Consider the following 18,016-nt stretch of genomic DNA (forward strand, 5'->3'; position numbering starts at 1 on the left):
ATAGAATAATTTCTTTTTAGGTAGTATGATTATGGAACTAAAATGAGATTTTATGTCTAATTTTAATTCAGAAACATATTGACCAGTTAGAATTCTGTTTATATTTCTGTTATCACCTTCTGACCATTTGCTTAAATTTTTGCTCAGTGGCTTTAATACTTAATACCTATGATTAATGAAAATGTATTTGAATTTTTGCAAGAATGTGTGCTTTTCATATACAATACTTATCTTTCTTAGAAGGAGGGCCCAGATAGCACTTTTAATAATAACTGATACAATCAAAATACAGAATGTTAGCATAAGAAATGATTATTATGTAGTCAGAATGGAAAATATGACCATGAATGGAGAACTTTTCCTATAGCTTGAAAATTTTGACTTATAAAACTGCAAGCTTACCACAGTTAAATGCATGTAACACAAGATCTTGCACATAGCAAATGCTAAATAAATGTTTACTTACTGACTATAATATGCATTCTGGTGAGCACACCGTTTATACCTGTTTGAAATATTTAGTGGAATAGAATCATAAAATTAAATCAAGTGTATGTAAGAGTTTATTGGTACCAATGTTTGTCATTGTGTTTACATATGTGTAGTCACCGCTGTTCTTTAAGTGGAGAGGATTTGAATAGACAGTGGCAAAGTCCAAATCCAGATTTACATCCTACAATTTATCATGCCAAGGGTCTGCTGCAATATCTGGCTGCAGTGAAGCGTTTACCACTGGTAAGTGGCAATATTTGTTTGTATAGTCAAAGAGGTGATTTTGTTGTAAGTTAGTATTTTGTAGATTATTTTCTGGTTATAAAAGCTGGGTGTTAATTTCAGAAGCAGTTTCTTTAAAACATCTTTGTTATCTATCACTTGTGTATTAATTATGTTGTCAAATTAATACAATGTATCCATATTCTTATTTCATTAGATTTAATTTTTATAATTCTCATGAGCCCTTTACTTTTCTGTTTTGTTTATGAATAGTGGTAACTCCTGGCTGTAAGTTTTAGCTATTTAACTTCACTGTTTGAACAATATCAAGGTAAAAGTACAATAGATATCTTCCAAATTCTCAAACTAGTAGAAAATTATTTCTGAGCTCTTTAGCTAATTCTAAAGCAGGTAAGTCTCGATTATACACATAGGAAAGGTAATATAGGCATGGTGGGATGCTCTCCTGAACTGTGTATGTGTATTTCTTCTGTTTTCAGCAGCTTTTGTTTAGAATGTTTCCATTATTTTAATCTTTAAATGAGTTAATCTTCCTTTGGGAAAGATAGAACACTTTGCAGAGGGGCAAAATTGGCATGCAAATCTGTCCATTTTCTATTTTTTAAATGATGCTCTTAAAAATTAAAGGGAAACCATACTCCTTTTAAAATGTTTTTCGTGAAAGCATTTTTTATGTTCTCTTAAATTAGGTAAATATTTTAACAACCCTTGGGGCAGTGATGCGTGCAGCTGTAGATTGACCTATAATTGGATTTATTATTTTTTAAGTGATGAATAGTAGATACAAAAGAAAGAGTGGAACTCGTGGCTTGATGCAGGACCTACCTGCAAAGGATTTAGCCATTCTAGGATTAATCATAGATCCTTTCCAGAAGTAGATATGTATTATTACTTTTATTGATTCTACTTGTTAAATGGTGGCACAGTTACAATAAAAGGACAAAGGAACACAGAACTGTTTATTGGCTTCATATTAGCTACCTTTACTTGGCAATATATGAATTTGAAGGATTTTATTTTTAAAATATATTATCTTTTCAAGGTTTATTGTGATTATCATGGCCACTCCCGAAAGAAGAATGTATTTATGTATGGCTGCAGCATCAAAGAGACAGTGTGGCACACGAATGACAATGCAGCTTCATGTGATGTTGTGGAAGATGGGGGATACAGGGTAATTATTACAGATAAGGCAGGAATTTTTGAATTTCAAACATGCATAAAACTACAGAGAATAATTTAACATACGGGAACTACTCAGATTCAGTAAATGTTACCATTTTGCCATTTTGTTTCAGATTTTTCGTTTTAAATGTTTCTTCTAATTTTTTTTGCTTTTTTTAATTAAAGTAGACTTGATTTACAATATTACGTTAGTTACAGGTGTACAGTGTAGTTATTCACTATTTTTGTAGATTATACTCCATTTAAAGTTATTATAGAATGTTGGCTGTATTTTCTGTGCTGTACAGTATATCCTTGTATTGTTCATGCATTGTTTATTTTATACATAGTATGTATCTCTTAATCGCCTACTGTTATCTTGCCACTACCCCATCCCTCTCCCTACTGGTAATGGCTAGTTTGTTCCTTATACCTGTGAGTCTGTTTCTCTTTTGTTATATACATTTGTTTTATTTTTTTAGGTTCCATATATAAATGATAATATACAGTATTTGTCTTTCTCTGTCTGACTTATTTCACTAAGCATAATACCCTCCAGATCCATTCATGATGTTTCAAATGGCAAAATTTCATTCTTTTTTATGGCTGAGAGTATTCCATTGTATAATATACACCACATCTTCTTTATCCATTCATCTGTTGGGTGGATACTTAGGTTGCTTCCATGTCTTGGCTATTGTAAATAGTGCTGCTGTGGACATTGAGGTGCATGTATCATCTTGAATTAGAGTTTTTTGTCTTTTCTGGATATGTGCTCAGGAGTGGGATTGCTGGATCATATGGTAGCTTTATTTTTAGTTTTTTAAGGAACCTCTATACTGTTCTCCATAATGGTTGTACCAATTTACATTCCCACCAACAGTGTAGGAGGGTTCCCTTTTCTCCACACCCTCTCCAGCATTTATTATTTGTAGACTTTTTGATGATGGCCATTATGACCAATGTGAAGTGATACCTCATTGTGGTTTTGATTTTCATTCCTCTAATAATTAGTGATGTTGAGAATCTTTTCATGTGCCTATTGGCCAACTGTATGTCTCCTTTGGAAAAATATCTATTCAGTTCTTCTGCCCATTTTTTAATTGGGTGGTTTGGGGTTTTTTTTTGATGTTGAGTTGTATGAGCTGTTTATATATTTTGGATATTAACCTGTTTCAGTCATATCATTTGCAGATAGGTTCTCCCTTTACGTAGGTTGTCTTTTCATTTTGTCAGTTGTTTCCTTTGATGTGCAAAAGCTTTTAAATTTAATTAGGTCCTAGCTATTTACTTTTGGTTTTTTTCCTTTACCTGAGGAGACAGATCAAAAAAATATTGCTGTGACTTACATGAAAGAGTGTTCTGCGTATGTTTTCTTCTGTGAGTTTTATGGTTTCCAGCCTTACATTTAGGTCTTTAATTCATTTTGAGTTTACTTTTGCATGTGGTATGGAAAATGTTTCTAATTTCACTCTTTTACATGTAGCTGTCCGGTTTTCCCACCACCACTTATTGAAGAGACTGTCTTTTCCCTATTTTATATTTTTGCCTCCTTTGTCATAGATTAATTGACCATATGTTAGTGCATTTATTTCTGGGCTCTCTATTCCATTGCTCAATATGTCAGGGTTTTTTAGTGTGTGTGCCAGTACATTCCTGTTTTGATTACTGTAGCTTTGTAGTATAGTCTGAAGTCAGGAAGTCAGTGTTACCTCCAGCTTTGTTTTGTTTTTTTTTCCTCCAGATTGCTTTATAGTCTGTTGTGGTTCCATATAAATTTTAGGATTATTTGTTGTACTTCTCTGAGAAATGTCCTGGGTATTCTAGATATTTTGATAGCGATTGCATTAATTTTGTAGATTGCTTTGAGTAGTATGGACATTTCAACAGTATTAATTCTTCCAGTACATGAACAGGGATATCTTTCCATTTCTTTGTATCATCTTCAATTTCCTTCATCAGTGTTATATAATTGTCAGAGTATAGGTCTTTCAGTTTATTCCTATGTATTTTATTCTTTTTGATGCAGTTTTAAATGGAATTAGTTTTGGATTCCTGAACTAATGATAGTTCATTATCAGTGTATATAAAAAAGCAACAGATTTCTGTATTTTAATCTTGTATCCTGTACAAGAAAAATCCCAAGTAAACAACCTAACCTATCATCCAAAGTAATTAGAAAAGGAAGAACAAACAAAGCTCAAAGTCAGCAAAAGGAAGGAAATAATAAAGATCAGAGTGGAAATAAAATTGAGACAGCCACCCCCCAAAAAAAAATAGAAAAAAATCAATGTTTTTCTTTTTTGAAAAGATGAACAAAATTGATAAGCCTTTAGCCAGGCTCATTAAGAAAAGGAGAGAGGTCCCAAATAAACAAAATAAATGAAAGAGGAGAAATTACAACCAGTATCACAGAGATACAAAAAACATAAGAGAATACTATGAACAGTTTTACACCAACAAATTGGATGACCTGGAAGGAATGGATAAATTCCTAGAAATATACAGTCTTCCAAAACTATAAAAGGCACCTGGAACAGTTCTTTGCTCAAAAGATAAAAAGCTTTGGGAAGATGGAATTATGAAGTTGCCTGAAAAATGGCAGATGGTAGTGGAACCAGAGGGTGAATACATTGTTCAATAAAGTTCTTGGTGAAAATGAAAAATGTGTCTTTTATTTTTACTTAAAAACCAAAGGAACTTTTTGGCCAAAGCAATAGATAACCTGAACAGACTAATCACTAGTAGTGAAATTGAATCAGTAATAAAATAACTCCTAGCAAACAAAAGTCCAGGATCCAACAGCTTCAAAGGGGAATTCTACCAAACATGTAAAGAAGAGCTAATACCTATCCTTCTCAAACTACTCCAAAAAATTGAAAATGAGGGAACACTCCCAAATTCATTCTACAAGGCCAACATTACCCTGATAGCCAAAACCAAAGACACTACAAAAAAGATTACAGGCCAGTATCTATGATGAATATAGATGCAAAACTCCTCAACAAAATATTAGCAAACTGAATCCAACAATATATAAAAAGGATCATGCACCATGATCAAGTTGGATTTATTCTAAGGATGCAAGAATGGTTCATATTCACAAAACGGTCATTGTAATATGCCTCATTAACAAAAGGAAGGATAAAAATCACATGATCATCTCAATAGATGCAGAAAAAGCATTTGACAGAATTCATCCATTCATGTTAAAAACTCTCATCAAAGTTGGTGTAGAGGGAACATATCTCAACATAATAAAGGCCGTTTATGACAAACCCACAGTTAATATCATACTCAAGTTTGAAAAACTGAAAGCTTTTCCTCTCAAAATGCTTCTCACATTTAGATTTTTAATCGATTTGGAATTTATTTTTGTATGAAGTGTGGAGGTCTAATTTTAGTTTCCCCATGTATAACCAGTTGTCTCAGTACCGTTTATTAAACAGCACCTCCTTCCTCTGCCAATTTTATAAAGCCATCTGTTACTTTGTTTCCACATGTATGGGTGTGTTTTGAGGTCTGCCTAGGACTGAAGGGAGATCTATTGTTTTACGTACTGTGTGCTTTTCATTTTGTCACAGTGTCTCTCTTACTATATTTACGCCTAAACAAGCACCCCAGGTTATTTTCCAAAAAAAAGTTTCAGTAACATACCACTACCCTTAGCAAAACTTCAAAGCACATTTTCTTTTTGGTGTCCTCTCTCTTCTTCCCCTTTCTCAAATAAATAAAATGATTAGAGTTATGTTAAAAAATGGAAACACTCCAGAAATGTAGAGTAGTGAGTGAAAGTCATCTTCTCTCAATTAATCACTAATTCATCACTTTCACCATGTGTATTGTGAGATTTACCTCTAAGCACATTCATTCATAGATGTATATAAACATAGTATATCAAGTTTTTGTGTTTTTTTTTTTTTAACACTCCACAGCAACTTTTTTTTCACATGTTTGTTGGCCATCTTTCTAGGTCCTCATATCTGGATCTGTCTTAATCTTTTTGATAGCCACACAAGATTTTCATTGTGTATTTTTGTTATTATTGTATGGCTATACCAAAATGTATTTATTCACTGTCCCTTGGTGGTGGTCACTTCATTAATATTGCCAAATTGTTTTTCATAAGGATTGTACAAATTGATACTTCCCAGTGAATGATAGTGCTGTTTCTCCAAACATCTTACTATCATCTTTGCCAGGTGAAAAAAATATCTGATGGTTTTAGTTTGTGTATCTGTAATTATAATATATGAGGTCAAGTATCTTTTTCTGTTTGGCCAATTATGACCTCTCTCTTTTTTAAAAATAGCCTTTTCTCATATTCTCTGCTTACTTTTGTACAAGTATCTAATATTGTTTTTAAAATAACTTTATAAGTATACTCTATATTAAAATTTTTTGTTTATGATGTGTAGTGATTTAAAACTTTTATCATATTTGTTGATTTTTTTTTAAGTAGCTTCTGGGTTTTGAGGCTTAGAAAGACTTCTCATTCTAAGATTTTAAAAGTAGAGTTCTATGTTTACTGTTTGTAGTTTCATTTAAAATTTTAACTTATTAATTTAAAATTTAAATTCACAATCTAATTAGAGTTAGTTCAATGGAGAGTGACTTCAGCTGGTTTTTCTCAGTGGCTGACCAGTTGTGTTAGCTTTTCATGAATGATCAATGTTCCTCACTAATAATAATACTAATTTTAACAAATACCTTTGGTTCTAATTCTGAACTCTCTTTCTAAAGATGCATCTATTCCTATACCAGTATCATCTTTTAACTAATGTTAGATATGTAATTATCTGTCAGATTATTTCTCTAGTCGTAGCCTTTTCTTTCAGAATTCCCCAAGGTATACTGCTATATTTCATTTTCACATGAACCTGAGAATAATTTTAAGTTGCAAAAATGTTGTGGGCATTTTGACTGTGACTGTTTTAGCTTTATTGTTTCATTTAGGGGTGATTGACGTTTACAGTGTTAAATCTCTTAGTCAAGCCATCTTCATGACTAAAGTTTCTTCAGTTTTTGAAATATGTTTTCGTACTTTAAAACATGTTTTTTTTACATGGTTTTATTCCACTTATTGATTGCTACTATGAATGTTATCCTTTCGTTCATTCTATTTTCTGATTAATATTTGTCTAGGAAAGCAGAAAAGTCTAATTTAGTAAGAGGATTCTTTCAGTGTTTTGAATAGCAAGGGATATAGGAAGAAGATCCACATGACTGCTCTAATGACTATGCTTTCATAAAAATTTTTCAAAATTTAGAAATTAAAATAATTTTAAATGACAAAAAAAGAAAGCTCTTGAAATATTTTATCATTCTTATCTTTGCAGACTTTGCCTAAGATTCTGAGCCATATTGCCCCAGCATTTTGCATGAGCAGCTGTAGCTTCGTAGTAGAAAAATCTAAAGAATCTACAGCACGTGTTGTAGTTTGGAGAGAGATAGGAGTACAAAGAAGCTATACCATGGAGAGTACTTTGTGTGGCTGTGATCAGGGAAAATATAAGGTAAAACATCTCAGGACTTCCAGCCATAAAAATATTTCAAGTCTTCCATATATGCTCTAGTAGTTTTCAAGTATGTATTAAATTATATGTTTGTTATACTGAGCTAAATGTAACTTGCAATAATGGAATTGAATTATATGCGATCTTAAGAACAGTTTTTGTTTTGGTTGTTTTTTTTACTTCTCTGAACTAAATAGCTTGCTTTGGATCCTTATGAAATCTTGGTTGAGTCTACTTACAGTCATAATTTTTAAGAAAGCATGCTGTAATACACATTTAAATAACGGTTAGTAATTTTTAATGAGCTGTGCAAGTACTACATTATTAATAAAATGTTCTATCATTTTAATTTATTGGTTGTAAATATATTTTTATGCATTTAGAAATAAACACATTACACTAAGTTTTTTAAATTTAGATTTTGTGTGTATGTGACTTTTAAATGTATATTCCTTTACTAATTTTTTTTTCTTTACTAAGACTCCTCTTCTCCTCCTCCTATGGTACCGTAGGCTTTTATGGGAAACAATGAGTTCAGACTTTACTTTTGAAATTTAAGAGTAATTAAATGTTAGGTGACTTAGAATTTTTTTTTTTTTTTTTTTTGCGGTATGCGGGCCTCTCACTGCTGTGGCCTCTCCCGTTGCGGAGCACAGGTTCCGGATGCGCAGGCTCAGCGGCCATGGCTCACGGGCCCAGCCGCTCCGCGGCATATGGGATCCTCCCGGACCAGGGCACGAACCCGTATCCCCTGCATCGGCAGGCGGACTCTCAACCACTGCGCCACCAGGGAGGCCCGACTTTGAATTTTTTAATTTTAAAGTTTGAGAACTTAAAAAAAATTTTTTTTTATTGGAGTATAGTTGATTTACAATGTTTTGTTACTTGCAGGTGTACAGCAAAGTGAATCAGTTATACATACACATATATAAACTCTTTTTTAGATTCTTTTCCCATATAGGTCATTACAGAGTACTGTGTAGAGTTCCCTGTGCTATACAGTAGTTCCTTATTAGTTAATCTATTTTATATATAGTAGTGTGTATATGTCAATCCCAATCTCCCAATTTATCCCTTCTCGCATTTCCCTGCTGGTAACCATAAGATTGTTTTCTACATCTGTGACTCTATTTCTGTTTTGTAGATAAGTTCATTTGTACCATTTTTTTAGATTCCACGTATAAGTGATATCATACAATATTTGTTCTTCTCAGTCTGACTTACTTCACTCAGTACTACAATCTCTAGGTCCATCCATGTTGCTACACGTGGTATTATTTTGTTCTTTTTTTATTGCTGAGTAATATTCCATTGTATGTATGTACCACAAAAGATTGAGAACTTAAAAGGCAATGAATTGGACCTTAGGTAAGCAACTGTAAACCCGGATATTTATTTTTCTTACCTTGCCACAAAAAGCTTTTCAGGTGTCATGCTAATTATTCCACTCATTCTGTTTTGTTGTGTTTTGTTTTTTTGACATGGGCAAGAGGAATCTGAATTCATAGTGATTTTCATATACGTCACATAAAAGTGATTATAACTTTATGTTTAGAAAGAGTTAAAAATCTTCCGATTGGTTAGTATTAAAAATGTAAACATATTATGATTGATGCCAAAATGTTCAAGTGGCGAGCTTAAATGATTTTTCCAGTCTGTAACAAACTAGAAGAAAATTGTATAGATTTTGCAACTGGCATTCAAACTTTGGGGGCCTAGATGGGTAGAAATTAGTGAAATTTCAGTACTTTCTGTAGAATGACTCTTCCCTAAGATTTGGGTTGACCACAGTATACTATTCTTCCAAAATGTGCTATCCTTTGAAATCTCTTCAAATATTGTAAAACAGTGTCTTCTAGACTACCAAAGGCACGATTGTGGTAAGAGAGGAGCATGAGCACTCCAGCCCACAGACCCTGCCTCCTAATCATTGCTTTAGTGGACTGTAAGTGTGTGGGATGGAAAATAGTTTGACAGTCATTTTTGTAAAGGACCATAGGTAGTTCCTATGATTTAGGGAAATAGACTATAAATTATTTGTTCTTAAAGAGATGCAGTCCAGCTGGAGAAAGTAAATTAAAGTGTCAGTGTCTGTGAAACTAGTCTCTGGGAGTAGGGAGAGAAGAAGTCAGGGAAGCTGAGACTTGCATTCCCCTTGAAGTCATCTGTTGCATAATAATAGTAGCACTTTCTTACTATATTTGGATTCTACTGATAGACTTTCATTGGATTTTTTTAAGTGTTCTTTTTGTGTTTTGATAAATTTATTTAGTCATTGAAAAAACCACATTTAAAAAATTGCTAAAATATATTTTGAAACATAAAACATTAGACGAGTTTTCTAAAAATTACTTTATAAAATTTTTAAAATAAAATAGATACCTAATATACAGTCATTTCTCTTTTATACGATTTACATTGACATATATATACTTTACGTGATTTCCATTGATAGAGTTACATTGATTTAAAACTCCTATTACTGCTACTAATAAGCTAAGTTTTGTACATCTAAAATTCAGTGCTTTGATCCTAACATATACTTTTTAAAAGTTTTTTTTAATTAATAAACTTTAAAAAATAAGTTTATTATTTTTGGCTGCGTTGGGTCTTCATTGCTGCACCCGGGCTTTCTCTAGCTGCGGCAAGCGGGGGCTACTTTTCATAGCAGTGCATGGGCTTCTCATTGCGGTGGCTTCTCTTGCTGTGGAAAACGAGCTGTAGGCCTGTGGGCTTCAGTAGTTGTGGCATGCGGGCTTCAGTAGTTGTGGCGCATGGGCTTAGTTGCTCCACGGCATGTGGGATCCCCCCGGACCAGGGCTCGAACCCGTGTCCCATGCGTTGACGGGCGGATTCTTAACCACTGCGCCACCAGGGAAGTCCCAATAAACTTTTTAAAGAGCAGTTTTAGATTCACAGAAAAATTGAGTGGAAACTACAGAATTCCCATATACCCCCATCCTCCCCCCTACACATAATGTATACTTTTCAAACTTGTTAATATTATCTAATAAGTTGTGTAAGTCTAATAATATTTTAAGAAACAAATCTCTTCACCCTCAAGAATGTTCTTATATTACTGAATTTTAGGCTTTAAATATTCTTTATTTTTATTTTTGATGAGCTAATTCAGAAATAGGCATAGCCTTTCTAAAGCTTTTAGATTAAGAAGGCAAATGCATTTTCTAAGTCAGTTAGGTCACATTTCTTAGAATATTTGGAGATGGCCAAACTATTTAAACAATCAGTCAATCATTATTATGAAGGCATGTGTTACATAGAGTAAATAACAGTTTTTATGATTTATCTCTTCAGTTACTGTGTGCTTTTATTCTGGTCATTGAAAGTCTAGTCTGCTCTCATCTATGCCTGCAACCTTTGTTGGTGTAAAGATTGCATTTATTTTAGAGATTCATTTTTATCTGAAAATTAAATGATAAGTAACGTCTTGATTTACAGTCCATTTCTATCCTTTTATTTGGTAATGTTTAACTTTTGGTAAACCTTATATATTGTTTATTGAGAAACTATTGATTAAAAAAGGGTTGTGGTAAAATTTTGTTTTTGCATTAGTAGACCAACTTTGAAATGGGCATTCTTAACTGACATGGAACATAAAAACTTATTTTACTGCTGCCTCATTAGCTTAGATTTGTCTGATTATTTTTTGACATAGTTACCTTTCTTTTGTTTGTTTTTTACTCAGCAATTTCTTTTTATCATTCAGGAAAAGTATGTATAAAGTAATGTTCAAGTATACAAATTGGAGCCTTGATTGTAGCACTATAATATTTCAACATTGGCATACAAGTAGTAGATTACAAGAAGTACTAGCAAGATCTTGTAAAAATATAATTTCACCCATGAACTCCAAGAATAACTTAACCACAAGATGTTTATCTGTTTTTTCCTCCCCAGTGTGTTGGTGAAAATAGTTTGCACGCAGTGAATGAGCATAGACATTTTATAAATGGTTTTTTAAGACAGTTTCCTTTGTGACTTAAAATAATCTTATGTTGTTAAGACACTGTGCTTTTGAGTCCTAGGTTCATACAAAGTACCAGGCTTTTATTTTATTAATATAGTTACAAATTCCTTTTATGTAATTTTAATGAGATATAGCCAGAGGATAGCAAATGTCCTAGTTACATGTTTATTATTTCTTTATTTTTAGGGTTTACAGATTGGTACTCGAGAATTGGAAGAGATGGGAGCAAAATTTTGTGTTGGTCTATTGCGTTTGAAAAGACTGACATCCCCACTGGAATATAATCTGCCTTCTTGTCTGCTTGACTTTGAAAATGACTTGATTGAATCGAGCTGCAAAGTAACTAGGTAAGACATACTTGTTTTATTCTTTTGTTATATGGTAGTATACTGTTAAACTTCATTAAATTAGTTACACAGAGGAAAGGCACAGAGATTTTGACAGCCAGGAGCATTTTTAGAATTAATATACGTAAGTCTTGCTTCTTTTAACATTGGTATTTGGATAAAATTCTAATGAAATATCCTTATATTTGGGATGCTGTTTTAGTGATCTTAATGATTTAGTTTTAACTTAAAAATAAGCAGTGTGGAAAGCGTTACTTATATCAGATAATATGTAAATTAAGAAGGCTTGGAGCCAAGATTCATAGTTCAAAAGAAATTTTATTTTGTTGATAATCTACAAATATGAGATGGCTTTCCAGTCACCTTTTGGTTACATCTACTAGAAACAGCTAATTTAATATCCCTCTGAAAATATAACTACATCTGCCAAGTAGTATCCTTCTGAGTAGGTAAACTTTTGCTCCTAAAATTCAGTGTATGTAAAATTTGATCAGTTATTGGCTCAGAGATAATTTAGTATCACAATTCTTAATCATAGTACCAGAGTTTAGCATTTTATAGTTTGATACATATGGGTAGGAATAGTCCCATTTTATAGAACCTACATGATTTTTATTGTTGGACATTGACATCAGATTTGTTCATTTATTGCCAAGCTATGTTATATATATATATCAATTTAGTAGTTTTTAGTGTAGTAAAACATTAATTAGAACTCGATTCTTATATAACGTGATAATTGAGGCAGTGATCCTCTGCATTCTCTATATTTCAAAACACTTGCTAAACAATAATGGAAATAAATATAAATATATTTATGTGTAAATAAGTATAAATAAAGTTTTCATTGATGTTTAGAAGCCTACTTTTAAGTTATTTCATGTATTCTTTCCCCCCCCCCATCTTTTTGAGGTAAAATTCACAAATAAAATTGTAAGATATTTAAAGTGTACACTGTGATGATTTGGTATATGTATACACTGTGAAAGGATTTACCCCATTGAGTTATTAACATACCCATCCATCACATCACATGTTTACCTTTGTGTCTGGGTGTGAGGGAATATTTTTCAGTTTTGCTCTCCTAGCAAATTTCAATTATACAATCCAGTGTTATCTAGTATAGTCACCATGTTATACATTACTTCCGCAGACCTTATTCATCTCAACACCTGAAAGTTTGTATCACTCTTACTAACCTCTCCCTATTGCGTCCTCTGCCTGCCCCATATCCCCTGGCAACCACTTTCCTACTCTCTGTTTCTGAGTTGTTCCAATTCTTTTTTTTTTTTTTTAACATTTCATATGTAAGTGACACCATGCAGTATTTGTCTTTGTCTGGCTTATTTCACTTAGCATAATGCCCTCCAGTTTCATCCATGCTGTAGCATATGACAGGATTTCCTTCTTTTTTTTTTAAGGCTGAATATTCCATTGTATATCTATATACCACATTTTCTTTATCCATTCATCCATCAATGGACAGTTAGATTGTTTTCATACTTTGACTATGTGAATAATACTGCTTTGAACATAAGAGTAGAGTGTCTTAACAGTTTTCAGTGTACAGATCTTCCACCTTCTTGGTTAATTTATTCCTAACGATTATTTTTGATGCTATAGGAAGTTTGTTTTCTTGATTTCTGTTTCTGATGTTTCATTGTTAGTGTATAGAAATGCGGCTGGGTTTTGTATATTGATTTTGTATCCTGCAGCTTTACTGAAGTCATTTATTACTTCTAACGTTGTGCTGTTTTTAGGGATTCTATGTGATATCTTGTCTACTGCAAATAGAGAAAATTTACTTTTTCCTTGCTGATTTGGATGTGTTTTATTTCTCTTTCTTGCCTAATTGCTCAAGCCAGTACGGTGTTGAATAAAAGTGGTGAGAGTGGGCATCCTTGTTTTGTTCCTTATCTTAGAGGAAGAGCTTTTGGTATTTCATTGTGAGTATGACATTAGCTGTGGGCTTGTCATATATTGCCTTTATTATGCTGGTTTGTTGAGTTTTATCATGAATGGATGGTGAATTTTGTCAAATGCTTTTCTGCATCTATTGAGATGATTATATGATTTTTATCCTTCATTTTGTTAATGTGGTGTATCACATTGATTGATTTGCATATGTTGAACCATCCTTGCATCTCAGGGTGCAAGGTGATCATGGTTTAGGTATGATTCTTTTAGTGTATTGTTGAATATGATTTCCTAATACATTTTATTGAGGATTTTTGCATCTAAGTTCATGAGGGATTTTGGCCAATAATTTTCTTGTTTTTAAAATTTCTTCTCTGACTTTGGTATCAGGGTAATGCTGACCTTGTAAAATGAATTTGGAATTGTTCCCTCCTCTTTTAATTTGGGAAGAGTTTGAAAATAATTGCTATTATTTCTTGCTTAAATGTTTGGTAGAATTCATCATTGAAGCCATCTAGTCTTGGGGTTATCTTGGAAGGTTTTTGAGTATTGATTCAGTTTCCTCACAAGTAATTGGTCTGTTTGGATTTTCTGTTAATTTCTTCATGATTCAGTCTTGGTAGCTTGTATGTTTCTAGGAATTTTTTCCATTTCTTCTAGGTTGTCCAATTTGTTGGTGTATAATTGTTCATAGTGGTCTCTTATGATCCTTTGTATTTTTGAGGTATCTGATGTGATGTCTCCTTTTTCATTTATAATTTCTCTCTTTTTTTTTGGAAAGTCTCACTGTTTGTCTATTCTATCTTTTAAAAAATTAGCTCTTAATTTTATTGATTTTTTTTTCTTTTTAGTCTCTATTTCATTTATGTCTCTTTGATCTTTGTTATTTTCTACCTTCTGCTAACTCTAGGCTTAGTTTGTTCTTATTTTCCTAGTTCCTTGAGGTGTAAAATTATGTTGTTTATTTGAGATCTTTCTTTTCTCAGGTATTTACTGTTATAAACTTCCCTCTTAGAACTGCTTTTGCTGCATATTATCAGTTTTGGTATGTTGTGTTTCCATTTTTAGTTCTCTCAAGATATTATTTGATTTCTCTTTCACTCATTGGTTGTTCAGGAACATATGTAATCTCCACGTACTTGTGAATTTTCCAGTTTTCCTAATTGATTTCTAGTTTTCTTTTCTTTTCTTTTCTTTCTTTCTTTCTTTCTTTTTCTTTTTTTTTTTTTTTTTTTTTTTTTTTTGCCACACCACACGGCTTGTGGAATCTTAGTTCCCTGACCAGGGATTGAACCCAGGCCCTCAGCAGTGAGGGCACGGAGTCCTAATCACTGGACCACCAGGGAATTCCCAATCAATTTCTAGTTTTGTATTGTGGTTGGGCTTAATATGATTTCAGTCTTCTTAAATTTATTAAGACTTGTTTGTAGCCTAAGATATGATTTACCCTGGGTAATGTTCCATGTGTGTTTATGTACTCTTTTGCTGTTGGATAGAATGTTTTATATATCTGTTAGGTCCGTCTGGTCTAATGTGTAGTTTAATTCCAGTGGTTTTTGTTAGACTGATTTTCTGTCTTGGATGATCTATCCTTTGTTGAAAGTGGGTGTTTGAAGTTCATTGCTATTCTTATATTGCTGTCTGTTCCCTCCTTCAGATCTGTTAATATTTGCTTTATATATTTAGGTGCTCCTATGTTGGGTGCATAAATATTTACAATTGTTATATTCTCCTGATGAATTGATCCTTTTATTATTTTTTTTAAGTTAATTTATTTGTTTATTTATTTTTGGCTGCATTGGGTCTTTGTTGCTGCGCGCGGGCTTCCTTTCTAGTTGTGGCAAGCAGGGGCTACTCTTCGTGCAGTGCACTGGCTTCTTATTGTGGTGACTTCTCTTTGTTGTGGAGCGTGGGCTCTAGGCGCATGGGCTTCTGTAGTTGTGGCACATGGGCTCAGTAGTTGTGGCTCGCAGGCTCTAGAGCACAGACTCAGTAGTTGTGGTGCATGGGCTTAGTGGCTCCATGGCATGTGGGGTCTTCCCGGACCAGGGCTCAAACCTGTGTCCTCTGCATTGGCAGGCGGATTCTGAACCACTGCGCCACCAGGGAAGTCCAGTCCTTTTATTATTATATAATGACCTTATTATTTTCTCTTGTTGGTCTTTGGTTTAAAGTCTTTTATTTCTGGTATAAGTATAGCTACCCCTGCTTTCTTCTGGTTTCTATTTGCATTGAATTTATTTTTTCATCACTTCATTTTCAGTTGATGTGTGTCCTTAAAACTGAGAAACAGAGGTGTCTCTTGTAGGCAACATATAGTTGGGTCTCTTTTATTATTTATTCAGCCACTCCATTTTTTGATTGGAGAATTTAGTCCATTTACATTTAAAGTAATCATTGATAAGTGTGGGCCTACTGTTGTCATTTTAATTGTTTTCTGGTTATTTTGTAATTCCTTTGTTTCTTACTTCCTCTCTTGCTCTCTTCCTCTGTGATTTGATAATTTTCTGTACAGTAAGTCCCCTACACATGAACCTTCAAGTTGCAAACTTTCAAAGATGGAAACGTGTGTTCACATGTCCAATCATGTAAGTTAGTTCATGTGTCTGGTGTACATTGTCATCTGCGTGCATCCTTTACAAGTGGTTGTGTTTTTGTGTACTTTACTGTATAGTACTGTATAGAGTACAGTAGTACAGTATCTTTATTTCAAGCTAGATCTGCAAAGGAACAACTTCATTGAACTCCTTGCTGTGCCACATGAGGAGCTTACTAATGAAGACCTGATAGAATTGGAGACCCAGAGAAAGGATGAAGAGAGACAAGAAGAAGAAGAAGTAACTGAAGAACCAAAGAGATTCACAACACAGGAAATGGCAAGGGGATTTTCTTTATTTGAGGAGGCACTGTTAATTTTGAGGCACAGGAACTGAATGTAGAACAGTACACGAAGTTTGCAGCAGCCGTTCAGAATGCAATCCAGTGCTGCTGTGTCATCTATGATGAGAAAAAAAGAGCTACTACCCAGACATCCCTGGATCATTTTTTCAAGAGGGTAGATAGAATTGAATCCAGAAAGGAACCAGAACCTATGTCATCAGCGTCAGGCATGAGTGAAGTTGCAGCTTGCCCTCCGTCTCCTATTGCTGATGATCCTTCAGTTCTATCATCTCTCATCTCTCCTCTCCCTCCTCCAGTCAGTTACTCTTCTTGCCTGTTCACTCGATGCCAGCCCCTGTATGCCAGCTGTTTTACTGTACTACTGTACTTTTCAAGGTACTGTACTGTAAGATTAAAAATATTTTATTTTTTGTGTTTGTTTGTTTTTTATGTATTATTTGTGTGAAAAATATTATAAACCTATTACAGTACAGTACTATATAGCCGATTGTGCTAGTTAGGTACCTAGGCTAATTTTGTTGGACTTACAAACGTGCTCTCGGAATGGAACTTGTTTGTATGTAGGGGACTTACGGTAGTGGTATGCTTTGAATTCTTTATCTTTTGTATATCTTCTATAGGTTTTGGCAGTGCATTGAGGCTTACATAAAACTTTTTTTTTTTCTTTTTTGCCAAGGCCACCACCCTTATGTAAAACATTTTAAATATAAACAGTCTATTTTAATCTGATAATTACTTAACTTTAAATGCATACCAAAACTTCCCCTTCCTTCACATTTTGTTTAATGTTATAATTTGCATCTTTTCACATTGTATATCCATTAACAAATTATTGTAATTACATTTATTTTTAATACTTTTGTCTTTTAACCTGCAAACTACATTTATAAGTGATGTACCCATCACCATTGCAATATTAGAATATTCTGAATTTAACTATATATTTACCTTTACCTGTGAGTTTTATACTTTCATATTTTCCTGTTACTAATTAGTATCCTTTTGTTTCAGCTTGAAGAACTTCCTTTAGCATTTCTTTTAAGACTGGTCTAGTGTTGATGAACTCCTTCATCATTTGTTTATCTGGAAAACTTATATCTCTTTTTCAGTTCTGAAGGACAACTTTGCCAGGTAGAGTATTCTTGATTGGCAATTTTTTCCTTTCAGAACTTTGATTATATCATCTTACTCCCTTCTAGCCTACAAGGTTTCTGCTGAAAAATCTGTTTATGGTCTTATCTGGGTTCCTGTGTATGTAATGAGTTTCTTTTTCTCTTGCTACTTTGAAGATTCTCCTTGTCTTTAAGTTTTTTTTTTTTTTTTTTTTTTCTGTGGTACGCGGGCTTCTCACTGCTGTGGCCTCTCCCGTTGCGGAGCACAGGCTCCGGATGCGCAGGCTCAGCGGCCTTGGCGCACGGACCCAGCCGCTCCGCGGCATGTGGGATCCT

The 18,016-nt window shown here is 33.5% G+C and overlaps 1 protein-coding gene across 3 annotated transcripts in view; it reads left to right on the forward strand.

Moving 5' to 3' along the window:
- The window catches only part of AGTPBP1 (ATP/GTP binding carboxypeptidase 1), a gene marked incomplete at both ends in the record, with an annotated part of 140,949 nt that overhangs the window by 105,459 nt on the left and 17,474 nt on the right, over positions 1-18,016 (forward strand). For all 3 annotated transcript variants that reach the window (XM_079705796.1, XM_079705797.1, XM_079705798.1), the window contains 4 exons: positions 606-735; positions 1,778-1,909; positions 7,239-7,415; positions 11,590-11,750. In XM_079705796.1, the coding sequence (XP_079561922.1) occupies positions 606-735; positions 1,778-1,909; positions 7,239-7,415; positions 11,590-11,750 (600 nt within the window). The remainder of the gene's footprint in view (positions 1-605; positions 736-1,777; positions 1,910-7,238; positions 7,416-11,589; positions 11,751-18,016) is intronic.

The sequence above is a fragment of the Hyperoodon ampullatus genome (assembly GCF_949752795.1).
Source record: "Hyperoodon ampullatus genome assembly, chromosome: 6".
NCBI classification, from domain to species: Eukaryota; Metazoa; Chordata; class Mammalia; order Artiodactyla; family Ziphiidae; genus Hyperoodon; species Hyperoodon ampullatus.